Below are 13,532 nucleotides of genomic sequence, written 5' to 3'. Positions count from 1 at the left end.
ACATGAGCTCACCTGCCAGGGCCAGCTGTGAGGCCGGACATCCTCTCCCGCCACCACCCTGCTCAGCACGGGAGGGAAGCTGGGAAGGCCGCATCCATAGGCTGGGACATGTATATTGTCGATTGTCATTTTTGCAGGAGACTAGACTAAACATAATTCAGTGATCATTGAACACATAATAATTTTTTTAACGTGAGAATTAATTCTCTTTTTAAGACAGCATAAGTGACTGTTTACCTGGTATACACTACAGAAAATGAGCGTTAAGTAACTTATGTGAGAAGATTTAAACCGCTTTACCGCTAGCGACCAGAAATGTGAGAACCAGTAGCCTCCTCATGGCAGTATGCAGTGCGAGTCTAAATCTTGTATGACCAACCGGCTGGTATTTATACTGCTACTGTTAGCCGGTTGGCTGACACGTGCAGAAAGTCCGACTCAGGGACTGAGAACACAGCATGTGGTTGGGGACAGGATTTTCCCATCAATACTTCAACATTTCATCCTTTTCTGCTAGTGAATTATCAGGAAACAAACTAAATATACTAGAATGGGCACTCGGTAGAGCGCATACCTTCGCATATCACAAGATTGGGCATTGAATTATGAACATTTTGGCATTAGTTGCATGCCAATTGGATACAAATTGACCGTGCTATGGTAAAAAGAAGATTTTGACCTTTCCATGACCTTTGTCCCAAAATCTAATCAAATGGTCCCCGGATAATAACCAATCATCCCACCAAATTTCATGCAATTCGGTTTAAAACTTTTCTTGTTATGCGAATAACACGCATACAAATAAATATATAAATAAATAAATACACGGCGATCAAAACATAACCTTCCGCATTTTCAATGCGAAGGTAATAAAGCATTGATCAAAATAAAACACAAAATCTTAACTTTTCGATTCGTAGTTGCATATTTTATTTATTTGATATATGTCCATTCTTCCCAGGACCATGTTCAATCAATAGGCCACCATTGTCTGTGAAAGAGATGATAGAGACATGTTATAATGTGGACAGCGTCGTGTTTTCAGCAATAACACACAGGATATGTATTCTAATTGTTCTCGACTATTTCATCTGAAATCAATCAGCAGGGGTGTAGTGAGATGTTCAGGAGCTTACAGAGCTGATCCAGTCGATGTAGGAGCTGACTTGGGTGAAGACGGTGGGCTTCTTGGCGAAATTGCAGCTGAGCCCGGAGCCAAAGCTGACGATGCCGTGCACCTCCCAGGCACCATCCGCCGACTGGCAGTTCAGAGGGCCGCCAGAGTCACCCTGAGTCACGAGAAAACAGCATCCCTTTATATTTTGGAGACCGTTGAACTGACCCTCCCACTGAAATACTGAACGTTATTCACCAAAATGGCCTTTTAGGAGAGGTAGTTTTCCGATTGTTTCGGGGGTAATGGCATAAGAATCTCAAGACTGAAATGTAAAGGAACTGCATTTTCAATCTATTAATTTCCTCCTTTTGATCAATTAATTGTTTGATCCATGATGTCTCAGAAAGAGACATATTTAAATCCTTTTTTTAGTTCAAAAACAAAATATATTTAGTTTAAGATCACAGAAGAAGAAAAACAATAACATTTAAGAGGCTGGAATCAGTAAATATTTGAGAATATACAAAAAAGATCAAAACTTCAAATTGCGATGCCCTGTCTATATAAGGCATGACAGACGAACCAGTTTTCAGTTTACTGATTTCAGAAAGCATTGGAACGGCATTCTAGACTCATGTTGCAGCCAGACACGACTCCATCTCCACCGGCACAGACCATGGTGTCCTTCACCTGAAAACCCCACCAGTCACGCTTTGTGCAGGTGGCGTGGTCCACCACGGGCAGCAGGGCCTGCTGCAGGATGTCAGCGGTGGGACCTCCAGCTGTGTGAAGGAGACGACTGATGAGCAACACAACCTTAACAGGGCAGATGTTTCAGCTCCGAAGAAACACTCTGGGATCAGGCCAACAAATAACTTTCCTTTTATCGTTTTAGAACAATACCACTCGCGTTCCAGATATGATGCATATTATGGCAGCTGAGGAAGGAGATGGGGCACTCACTGTAGACGCGGCCCCATCCAGTGACGTAGCAGGGCTCGTTGTGGGGGAGGAGGAAGCCAGCAGCGGGGAGACAAGCAGCCATGATGCTGTGGGAGAAGGTGACGGGGGCCTCCAGCTTGATCAGGGCGATGTCATTACTGGAGAGGAAACAAACGTTTAGATTCATCCAAGACCTGCAAACATGAATCTCTTTGATTTTCAGTCTTGCAATTCATAGCCTTAGTGGGAAGTTTTTATTTTATTGTTTACCGGATGAACAAGAAGTTCCACTTCTCATGCACGACAATGTTCGCGGTGCCCATGAACACAACACCGTCCTCCGCCTGTACCAGGTTGTGCTTTCCCATGGCCACTCTGTACTCCTTGGTCTTGCTGCACGTTGGAAGAGAGATGAAGAGGAAGAGGTGATATGTTCTGCATCAAGCTTAAAAAACGCCACCAGCCAACTTACCAGCCAGGGTTTTGGGATTCTATATGAAAATATGGTCCTCTAACAAGCATGTATTCTACTGTTGTGTCCCAGACTCGTGGTAGTGGGGCGAGATAATTCAGCTTGCAATCTGCTGCATAAGTGTCTATATTCTGTCCCTTGATTATCGGAATTTATTGATTTTGGTAAAAATGTATTAAACTGATTCAATCCCCACACAGTTGATACCTATTTGATACTTTCATACGGCACGACCTCTGTCACTGATTATATCTAATATATCTAGTATAGATAGCAGTGCTGCATTACATCATCATGAATAGTTTTCATACCTGATACAGTGAGCAGCTGTGAGAACCCACTGGCTGGAGATCAGAGTACCTCCACAGGTGTGTCTCCATTCACCCTGTCTGTTGTACTGCAGGGAGATCTAAAACATATGAACACAATACACTTTGTATTTAGAGACTTACAGTTTACAGGCACACATGCAACTGTTTGTTTTTTCTTCCAATATTAAATTTGGCTTCAGACACTTTTTATTTTATTTCCGTTTGACTAAATATATTTTATTTTATTAATTTAAATAATTAAATGTTAATGTATTTGCATTTTTTAAATACTTGGTCCTGTGTAAAACAATTTTAAATTGCCCCACAAGATGCTATAAATAAACTTGCCTCGATCAACATAGCTTGATATTAAAATAGTTTTAGTTTTAGTCTCCTTGTCACATTCTTCGCTATCAGCCTATACTCCTGAGCCCTAAGTGAGCTTCAGACAGCTGATGTGCACTCTGTACCTGCCAGGGCCAGCTGTGAGGCCTGACATCCTCTCCTCCAACCACTCTGGTCACCACTGGGGGGAAGGTGGGCAGGCCGCACCCGTAGGCTGAAATGGCAAACAGAGACGGATACTGAAACACAACTGTTAGGCTTCATTCAGGATGTAAAGAAAGCTGCATGAGAAAATGGCTCAAGACAGATGGCTGCAACTGTGTGTGTGTGTGTGTGTGTGTGTGTAAGGTCCTTACCACCAACAACAAAGAGAGCAAAAACAAGGACCTTCATCATGTCTATATCTCGACTGTTTGCAGGGAAACATCTGACATATTTATACCTTCCATGATGTTACGCAACCTACGAAACTTGATGAAATTCCTGGAAATGTTCTTTTGAATAACGTTAATATTGGGGTGGAGCTAAGTGGACATCAAAACAGCCTGAAATGACCTGGATTACTAGACCAACGTGTCCTGGAGTTATGTATAATTATGAACTTGCTTAGTAAAGTCAGTGGAATTAACGTTTTTATTGAGCTTTTATTGTCTCAGAGCTGCAGTTGATGCAAAGAGCCGTACTCCACATCAAATGTAGTCCTCCCTCTGATTTCCTCTCGCAGCTGAAGTTCCTCTTGCTCTTGTAAGGGCTGAATCTTTATTGTGGCCATACTGTAGTATTTATTACTATGTGTAAAACTTGCATACATCTATAAAAACAACGCTGTGTATTAGGATTGATTGCAATAACTGCTCTTTGTAATGTGTAGAACATATTACAGTAAAATTAAACTTTATCACGCACCAGATGATTCTACATGTTACTGGAATTATACTTATTCTAATAATACCAGCTACAAAACAATCATGTTTTATTATTTGCAGCTTATGTGTCTTATGTGTCTTTAATAATCACATTGAAGCACTGATGTGCCTATTTATTTGCAGTTCTTTAAGATTGTTAATGTTATTATATAAACCATAAATTGACCTCTAATTTCAATTCAATTCAGTTTATTTTGTATAGCCCAATATCACAAATTACAAATGTGCTAAGCCTGGCAACTTCCATTTTGATTGTGTGCATTGTGTATATTCATGTAAAAGAATAAGACAGCAACTTTTAATGTCTTTGACGAAGCAATACAGACGGACTTACCATTTTCAAATGAGCGTACAGCCACAGAGCGTGAACATCATCTGTTATTCACATTTTAAAGACCGGCCCAGCTCAGGTCACAGTGAGACACCTGTGAGGTTCACAGAGGTTGAGTTAAGGAGATAATGTCTATTTGGGGATATCTGTGCTTACTTATCTCCATGGTTAATTTATTTTTCCCACCAACTTTTCCTGGAGGCTCTGAAGCAAATAGAAGTTGAGCAACAGGCCTGCTCACACACTATAAATAAGCGGGAGCATATCCCCCTGAACTTCTACTGAAGACTGCCACAATGAAGTTTGTGATCTTGGCTTTGTTGGTCGCTGGTGGTAAGTTCTGATACGATTACATGTAGCGCTTCACACAACTGTCCACGTTCTTCTAACAGGAAGTGGTTGATACGTTTGATAAGAAGCAATGTGTTTAACAGATTCACATTTGATCCTGAAGCCAAGAATCTGATTTTAAACCTCTTTGACAGTTAAAGCATAACATGTCATGTTGCTGCTGATGAATGCCCATATTCTGTACTGTTGTTTCTCAGCCTACGGGTGCGGCCTGCCCACCTTCCAGCCCACCGTCACCAGGGTGGTTGGTGGAGAAGATGTCCGTGAGAACAGCTGGCCCTGGCAGGTTCGCCTCTTTAAAACTTCTCCAAATCCGGTGTCTTCCCTCCATTTGTTTTAAAGACATAAGACGCGTCCCTATTTGTTCTCCTCAGGTGTCTCTGCAGTACAAGAGTGGAAGCAATTTCTACCACACTTGCGGTGGCACCCTGATCTCCAACCAGTGGGTCCTGACTGCCGCCCACTGCATCGGGTGAGATGCCAGTGGTAGACGGGGTCGCTAGAGGCAGAACGGAAGGGAAAATAAGTGTTTTAATCTTTACCTTAGCAGTCTGATATGTGAGACACAGCAGGCGTAACACTGTTGTCCTTAAACAGAAGAGGGCCTTGATGAGCTTTGCTAACTGATTGTTAGTTATCTCTTTTTTACATGAAATAATTATAGAATAAAACAAATAAATTGGTAACAAAAAGTATTCGTTCAAACAGAGTTTTCACAGTTAAATGATAATATAATGACATGAAGTGGAGATATTGTATTGGTACTTGAATAAATAAATAGTTCTTAAATAGGTCCCAGATCGAAGCACCTCTGACCCTTGTTCCTGTGTGTTTGTTTTCCGACCAAGCAGCAGTCGCACCTACAGAGTCGTCCTGGGAAAACACAATCTGAATGTCAACAATGAGGCTGGTTCCATCGCCCTCAGCCCCGCCAAGATCGTCGTCCACGAGAACTGGGACTCCTTCAGAATCCGGTGAGCTCCCTCATTCTGTATATTGTGCTGCCGTAACTATTCTGAGCTCTTAGGTGTTCTGCTAATAATGCTGACACCGTTTCTTACTGTTTGTAAACGTGGTGTGTTTGCCTTCATGTCTTAGTAACGACATCGCCCTCATCAAGCTGTCATCACCTGTCACTGTGTCTAACGCCGTCATGCCGGCCTGTCTTCCCAACGCTGGTGACATCCTGGCCCACGATGTTCCCTGCTACGTCACCGGCTGGGGTCGTCTCTGGAGTAAGTCCTCTTCATTAAAAAAGAGAAAAGAAAAATAAACTTTCACCCCAGGCTGGCAACAATAATGTCCTCTTGTATCTGTTATGTCAACCTCCCTGTCAAAGTTGTGACTTATTCCACCTTTTCTTCTCAGTTTTAAGATACATTTTAATGGGTTGAATCATGTCTTTCATCCTACTAATACAACAGTATGTTACATCATGATTACATAAATGTATTGAGTGATTACAGTTCATTCTTATAATTTCACCATTGAAGAAATCATTTGTGAAATTTGTGAGAAGCATTTTGCACAAAATGATACAAATCAAACTTTTGGATCTTTAATAAACTTGGTGTTGACCCATCTTTAAGTGGAAACTGGACCTTGTGAAGCTAGTTTTGGAATAGACAAAGTCTGATAGAGCCTGAATCCGAATGCCCCGTTCTCCCCCAAAGCTGGAGGTCCTATTGCCGACATCCTGCAGCAGGCCCTCCTCCCTGTGGTGGGCAGCTCCACCTGCACCAGGTCTGACTGGTGGGGCAGCCTGGTCACCAGCAGCATGGTCTGTGCTGGAGGAGACGGAGAGCTGGCCAGCTGCAACGTGAGTTTGATTTCTTTATGTTTCGTGTTTAATAACAGTCACTATAAAACTAAATCCCAGCCTTACACTGGTATCTCTACATTTAATTCTAGCAAAGCATTTGCCATCATCTGTGACGTTGCTCTGTGTTCCTCTGCAGGGAGACTCCGGCGGTCCCCTGAACTGTCAGAACCCTGATGGGTCCTGGGACGTGCACGGCGTGGTGAGCTTCGGCTCCAGCTGGGGCTGCAACTACCCCAAGAAGCCCTCGGTCTTCACTCGGGTCAGCGCCTACATCCCCTGGATCAACAACGTGAGTAAAAAAAGATTGGATCGTGGAATATTTGTCCAAAATATCTCATGATACACAAATACATTAGTTTTATTTGATCAAAAACTCATGGACAGACACTTTTTTTAATTGTGTTTATTACTTGGCACATTAGACAAACCATCTGGAAAATTGTTTTATTTAAAAATGTATTTCTAATTTCTGCCTGATTGAAATATTTTTCATAAAATATACACAATATGATAGACAGTAATGATCTCATGTTGAACTCGAGTTACTCAGCAGTTCAGGAGATTTGAGTGGAAGTTAGAGATTAAGAAGACCTGGAGGTCTGGCGCCATCAAGTGGAGCATTTTAAAATGTTCTCTTTATGCTTTCTTTTTTTCCAGGTGATGACCACAAACTAAGACGTTGATGTTTTGTAAAATTGTTCGTTGTTGCACTTCTGTGTACTCTTAATCCGTCATGAAAGTGGTGTTGTAGTGTCAACACTTCATCAGTAATAAAGACCTTTTACCAACGACACCTGGTGTTGACGAATGATTGTTTTCTCATGACAGAAATACTGAGTATTAAAAATAAACAATAAAACAAAGAGACTATTTTGAAGACATACACAGTATTTGAATGTCCATTTAATATCTATATAAATGTCAGTCCAGCCGAAATGTGCAAAAACACAAACTAATAGGCCTACGGGTTGGGTTCCAACAAATTCCATTGAACAACAAAAGGCAAAGAGCAAAATACATCATATGGGAAAAATAATTTCATCTCCATACATAACACAGAGACACATTTGTCCACCAAGGTTTGGTTTCCCGATGTTGATCACAAAGCCGAAGCAGCATGCGCAGTTCTCTTGCATGTCGGACCAACACGCCAGTTGCACAAACTGAGCCGCCAGAAGCTCCTTGGCATAGTGTGAGTGCAGACGTCTGTGGACCGCTTCCTACTGGAGACTACTTGCTTGTCATCGTGGAGGACTACACACGCTACCCAGTTGTAGGGTCAACATCGGCAATCACAGTCATTCTGGTCATGGATACAGTGTCCTCCATGTTTGGAATCCCCAGAGTTGTGAAAACCGATAATGGTCCCACATTCAACAGCGACCAATTCTCCCAGTTTGCAGACCATCTAGGATTTCATCACCGCCGGATAACACCGCTGTGGCCTCAAGCCAACGCCACAGCTGAAATATTCATGTGCACACAAGGCAAAGCTATTCGTGTGGCCGAAACACAGGGAACTCCCTGGAGACAACGACTGAACATCTTTCTACGTGATGATCGATCCACTCACATCACGGCAAGTCCATCGCTCGGGAGGTCGCTTTGCTGCAAGGAACACGGCTGACTCTTTTTTGGCAGAACGTAGCAAACAACGGAGGTCTCTAGAGCGAGGGAGACCGCCTTGCGGCATGGGACAAGTCAGAGGGATGAAGGGGGCGAGGGTGGTGGCAGATTTAGTTGGGCAGAAGGTAGCGAGGGATGAAGGCGGAGAGGGTGATCGCTCGGGAGACCGCCATGCGTTGAGGGACAAGTCACAAGTCAGTGGGAGGAAGGGGTCGAGGGTCCCTCGCTTGGGAGACTGCCTTGGGGCAGAGGACAAGGCAGATTTGGCAGAATCTAGCGAGGGATGAAGGCCTCCAGAATCAGGGATGCAGGTGGCGAGGGTGGCGACCTCCTCATCCCTCTCTCGGGAGGAAGGAACAAGGCAGAGGGATGAAGAGGGCGAGGGTATAGATACAAGGACGATTTTTTTCAATTCATTCAAGAGCTAAAATATATCCTCCATGTATGGCAGCCTCGCATACCACTCCTCACTTGTGAGCAGCTTTGCATCATCGCACCTCTCACCAGTCAAAAACACTTTGAGTTCCTCCCACAGCATTTTTTTAATAAGATTTTTCTGCCAAAAGCCGTGCAAAATAGGAAGTTGTCTCTGGGCGTCTCTATCCACAAAACCCACTTGGGCCAAGAGTTGAGCACGTCCACTGATGTCAGTTGACTCATCTAGTTATAGTGCAGATTTCCCACTGAGGCATATATTTCTAAAACAAATGCTGTCGATGTCTGCAGACACGTCACCAATAGGTCAGGCAATTGTGTTACCTGGAACTGAGACTTTAGCTCCCTGGTGAACCGTGTCGGGCCGAGCATCTCGTTGTCATCGGCTCTGCAGGTCCGTAGTATTAATGTCTCTGCCACAGTGTGTGGGCTTTTTGATGTGGCCTCCGGTTCAGCTCCTAAGTAGCTTTGAGAGCTTTCTCAGACACAGTTGTGGATGTCCTCATCAAAGTGACCTGTTTCTCAGTTTGTGTGCGCAGGTGAACACAATAGTAACCGTGCTTGTTGTTCTGGGACGAGATGACGTTTCAGCTTGCTTGGGACCATGGCGATGTTTGATAGCTTTTCTCCACACCAAGCATAGCGGGATCGGTGCAGTCGGATCCAAACGAAAGATAACTTTCACTGCACTGTCTCAAACTCAGTTGTTTCTTTATTTTTACCACCACTCGTACTGGTCTTTTTATCTGGGTTAGACGGTTGCACAGGGCCCAGTTCAGAGTCTGCATTTTACTTAAAAAAAAATAATCTCCATCGCCGTCCTTCACCACAACGTCTCGCGTGCATCATTTAATTCTAATATCTTAAATTAAGGTCATTATTGCGCTACCTGCCCACTGTCATGTAATAGTATTTCATTATTATGCCAGACACTATATTTTAGACTCAGAGGCTCATAAATGGAACATTATTTTTGGCTACAATTTAAGGACACAATTGAGTTGTGTGTTTTAGGTGTTCAATTAAAGAAAAAAATCAGCATATAATTTGTGTAATTTGGGGGAGTGGGACATTTCAACACTTTTCAGATGAGGACTTGGGATTCATGGATCTAATATATTTTTGTCCTGCTAAACAGCTTCATAACCTTTTGACCACGTGTATGACTGGTGGAAATTGTTGTGCATACTCTTGGTGTGGTAGTTCATGCATATCAGCTGATGTGTTCAAATGTTTCTTCTGAAGTACTCAAGCTCATCTATTGCTTGTGAGCAAAGGATTTCAAGTTCCCTATGACAACATCCCAACACCTCTCCTTAAGCAAGTTTTTTACTTAAAGGTTTTCTATTTCAAGTCACAAATGAGTTAAAGCTCATATTATGATGCTGATTTAGCATTTAAACCTTTTTAAATTTAATATCTCCATCATGCTCATTAATATTGGATAAACCTCTTACAATCCATTTGTCAGTGTTGTTTGCTTTTTATAATAGAAGAGCAGAAAGTAAATACTGGTGACTAAAAAATGTCAAGTAGGGAAAGTCGTTCAAATGCAGGCCAGAGACTTCAGACCAAAACATATTTGTAATCATAATAATTTTCTATATATCATTTTCTACATTGTCCACTGGAAACCATTGTTATACCCACTTTCCAATACAATTGTATTCGTCACAACCCCAATTACTGTCCTGTCTTCTACCTGGACAGATCTCATTTATAACCATGAGGTTCCACAGTAATTATTAACAGAGAACCTCAGCTCCCAGGGCTCATTTGCATGTTAATTATCATTAGCAACAAAGGAAAAAAAGTCCTGGCAGTAAAATAATAAACCTCATCTTTAATTTCTCCTGATATTTTCAGATGAATTCCTTCAGTTTTACAATATATCACTGCCTCTATTTTAATTGAAAATATATTGTAATTTTTCAAGTGACATCATGATTTCGGGTAAGATACACAGTTGATACAATATGTTGTTTACATTATCAATCCATCTGAACTTCTGTGAAGACAAGTGATTGTATAGGGGCTTAGAGAAAATGGTGTAAATGCATCATGCAAAAGGATTTTTACTCGGAAATAATATAGTTATTAAATAATTATTTACAGTTGCTGTATAACCACAGACAGCAATGCAGGTACTATTAGTTATATGCCGTGTATTAAGCTTTGGGTAGTTTGGTGAATGACCTACTGTAGAGATGCCTTTTCACTTTCAGGGAATGCCATCAAAGAAAGTACATTATTTATCATAAATCTGTGATGATAATATGAGCTTCAGAATAAAAGTCAGCTGTTGGTTTTTCATGCGTTTCCACGTTAAACTAAGTGGAATTGTTATGAGGGAACACTTCTCTCTGCTGAGCAGAAGCCAGTGGAGTTTTGCAAGATCAGTAACACTTTGATTCACTTGTTGTCGGATACGTTGTATAGAATTTATTCTACATATACTAATACTCAGTAAATGTGTCCATGTCTCGTTCCTCAATATGACGAACATCAATAGTGATATCTCAAATGAGTCCGCTTACTGAAAAATGGCAGGAGTTCAATGGCAAGTCCAGCACTGTGTCTACAATGTTTTCTTTTGCCACAAGATGGCGACATGTCACTGTTTCAGAGACAATTCAGGCAGTGAAAAGGCTTCTTCACCATTATATTGTCCTAAAGGAGGTACGTCGTATATTTATGTGAGACTTAGCAGAATGCCCATGTTTAGATACATCGTAAATGCAATATATTAACCAACAACAATTATATCATTGATGAAGAAACCTGTCTGGTTAATAATAATCCATGAACAATTGACCGACCACTACAAAGCTAAAACAGACACTACACCATTCACATTGCATGTTACAGTAGGTTTGAAGCTATGTAGCAGGTGGATGATAGATGGAGGATATTTATTATATAACGAAATTGTCTCTCTTGTGACGTGGAATCACTTTGGGTAGTATTATGTAAAATGCTGATTTTTTATTTATTTGTTATTATGGCTTAGATAAAAAAAATTGAAAACCTCTGGAATTAATCCATGTCACTGGTTGTACAGGTGACATACTGTCACATTTCCCACAGTTCTTTGCTGTCACTGTGGTATACTCATATCAATATTGTTGGATAACTACAGGGTCACAGCTAAACAACACCTTTTTCATGGCATTTATTTCTGATTTAGCCCAATCAGAGGCAGTGTGTGTGGGCATGAGATGCTGTTAGTGGGTCCATGTGAATAGATAGTAAATAGCTTGATTTGACCAACACAAAGTCTGCATTGTTGAACAGATTTACACCGACATGAAACAGCCCGTCTCGGCCTGAGCCTCGGACACCAGCAGGTGTGAGGTTTCCAGCCCATGCACTGAACCCAAAATCCGTAATGTTGAACAAATGTAACCTTTCAGCCTCTCTTGTGCTGCGATGAGATCTTTTTGGCACTCTGTAAAATACCTGGATGGCTCTCTCTGACTGTGCTCTGACCCTCGCCCATCTGTTACCATGTCCAGGGTTAGAAGGCTACCGAACGCTCCACATGTTGTTGGCCTCGGGGTGTGGGCAAAAGGTTTTGGGTTTGAGGTGGATGCTGTGATGAGCATTGGGGGGGGAAACATTTGGCCTATGCGTGGACCTCTCAAGTTCAAGCACAGTTGAACAAACTGCATATTCAATATATCTGATCCATTTTGCACAGACGCCACTTATTTTACAATTGCAGTTTTAAAAAATCCTTGTATATTTGAAATGATCAATTCCTGGTCTAATAACCTTTTCTATACAACGTGACAGTGTTAGTCAGAGTGTTGGCCAGGATGGGTTTGCTGCTGGGAAGTGGAGTTTAAATATAGCACAGGGCAGAAGCTGTTCAATGTCCCCGGTGCAGCAGCTCTGTCAATGCATACGACCAGGTTTCGGGCCAGATTGGTTCTGAAGAACATGACTTGAGGTGTGCCAAGTGACAACCGCAGTGACTTCATGCCAGACATCCTCCAACTCGCCCATAGCCTTTCACTTTGCACTCCTGGGCGTGCTAATCACCTTCAAGCAGGGACATGAGATCACAGTCACATGTTGTTGTTGTAAAAGACCACTGTGAATGAAAAGAGCTGCAGGTGTGATGCTCTGTTAGTGACATTAAATATGTTCACTTGTCACCTCCTTGACTTTTCCAAAAAGGATTATTGGCCGGTGAGATCCCGTTGTTACAATTCAGTATTTTCTTTGTGTTGCTTTAATGTACCCGTGTGTGTTGGAGTTCTTGTTTCATTGTTATTGTTATTAAATGCACTACTCAGTGTGTCCGATCGTTATTAGTTTCAGTGCCGCACACACAGCTTGGTTGCACATCTGTTTTTTTCTTTTACTCAAAGACCCGTCTATCATAGGCCTGGGATTTGGCCGTGCCATGTACTATTGTAGTATGCACACGGTGCCGCAGCGGATTGCAGACATACAGGCAGGCAGAAAATTAAAATTTAATATCGGCACAGTGAAAACGGACAGTATTGAAAATATTCGTTTTGACTTTCGGTTGTGCCGTTTAACAAGAGCACAGTGTTGCCGTCTGAGGGGAAAATGGTACCTTTATCGACATGGGCTCAGTGGCCTTGCTGATGTCATCATCACCCTGTGTGCGTGTGTGTACAATGAGACAGACTCTTCCCGTGTGGGCATCAGGGGACAAAGTAGTCTTTATGCAGTGTGCCGAGCTCCAAGGCAGAAACATTGTTGAGCAGTAAAACATTCTGTAAGTAAAACCACATGTTCCCGAGTGGAGGACAGACGAACGCAGGCAGCCTCTGCAGCTCCACATCAGGAGTTGGTGCCCCATCATCAGGGGCTGAGGGG

General features: G+C 42.2%; 2 protein-coding genes across 3 annotated transcripts; one reads left to right on the top strand and one right to left on the bottom strand.

Annotated features, from left to right (window-relative positions):
• Positions 1–906: 906 nt before the first annotated feature.
• Positions 907–3,583, bottom strand: ela2l (elastase 2 like). The gene is made up of 8 exons (XM_056422693.1): positions 3,544–3,583; positions 3,313–3,401; positions 2,843–2,940; positions 2,330–2,452; positions 2,081–2,217; positions 1,754–1,899; positions 1,137–1,289; positions 907–991 (listed from the first exon to the last, which is right to left on the bottom strand). The coding sequence occupies exons 1-8, from the start codon at positions 3,581–3,583 to the stop codon at positions 974–976; spliced, it is 804 nt and encodes a 267-aa protein (XP_056278668.1). The 3' UTR covers positions 907–973.
• A 1,148-nt stretch (positions 3,584–4,731) lies between these two features.
• On the top strand, positions 4,732–7,410 carry ela2 (elastase 2). 2 transcript variants are annotated; one of them, XM_056422692.1, is made up of 8 exons: positions 4,732–4,777; positions 4,993–5,081; positions 5,170–5,267; positions 5,647–5,769; positions 5,894–6,030; positions 6,469–6,614; positions 6,754–6,906; positions 7,275–7,410. In XM_056422692.1, exons 1-8 carry the CDS (start codon positions 4,741–4,743, stop codon positions 7,290–7,292), a joined length of 801 nt encoding a protein of 266 aa, XP_056278667.1. In that variant the 5' UTR covers positions 4,732–4,740; the 3' UTR covers positions 7,293–7,410. The 2 variants fall into 2 exon arrangements, with proteins under 2 accessions (XP_056278667.1, XP_056278664.1); XM_056422689.1 differs by lacking the exon at positions 4,732–4,777 and having other exon boundaries at positions 4,947–5,081.
• The last annotated feature ends 6,122 nt before the right edge of the window (positions 7,411–13,532 follow it).

Source organism: Pseudoliparis swirei, chromosome 9, assembly GCF_029220125.1.
Source record: "Pseudoliparis swirei isolate HS2019 ecotype Mariana Trench chromosome 9, NWPU_hadal_v1, whole genome shotgun sequence".
NCBI classification, from domain to species: domain Eukaryota; kingdom Metazoa; phylum Chordata; class Actinopteri; order Perciformes; family Liparidae; genus Pseudoliparis; species Pseudoliparis swirei.
This window is presented reverse-complemented; position numbering and strand designations above follow the sequence as displayed.

Bases quoted from the DNA above. Each gene is read 5' to 3' on its own strand.
- ela2l (XM_056422693.1), bottom strand. From the start codon at position 3,583: ATGATGAAGGTCCTTGTTTTTGCTCTCTTTGTTGTTGGTG. The intron at 2,218-2,329 runs GTAAACAATAAA...TTTCCTCTCCAG, and splicing joins TGGAACTTCTTGTTCATCCG to TAATGACATCGCCCTGATCA. The intron at 1,290-1,753 runs ATGAGTCTAGAA...CTCGTGACTCAG, and splicing joins GAGTCGTGTCTGGCTGCAAC to GGTGACTCTGGCGGCCCTCT.
- ela2 (XM_056422689.1), top strand. From the start codon at position 4,947: ATGTTGCTGCTGATGAATGCCCATATTCTGTACTGTTGTTTCTCAGCC. The intron at 5,268-5,646 runs GTGAGATGCCAG...CCGACCAAGCAG, and splicing joins ACTGCCGCCCACTGCATCGG to CAGTCGCACCTACAGAGTCG. The intron at 6,031-6,468 runs GTAAGTCCTCTT...TCTCCCCCAAAG, and splicing joins CGGCTGGGGTCGTCTCTGGA to CTGGAGGTCCTATTGCCGAC.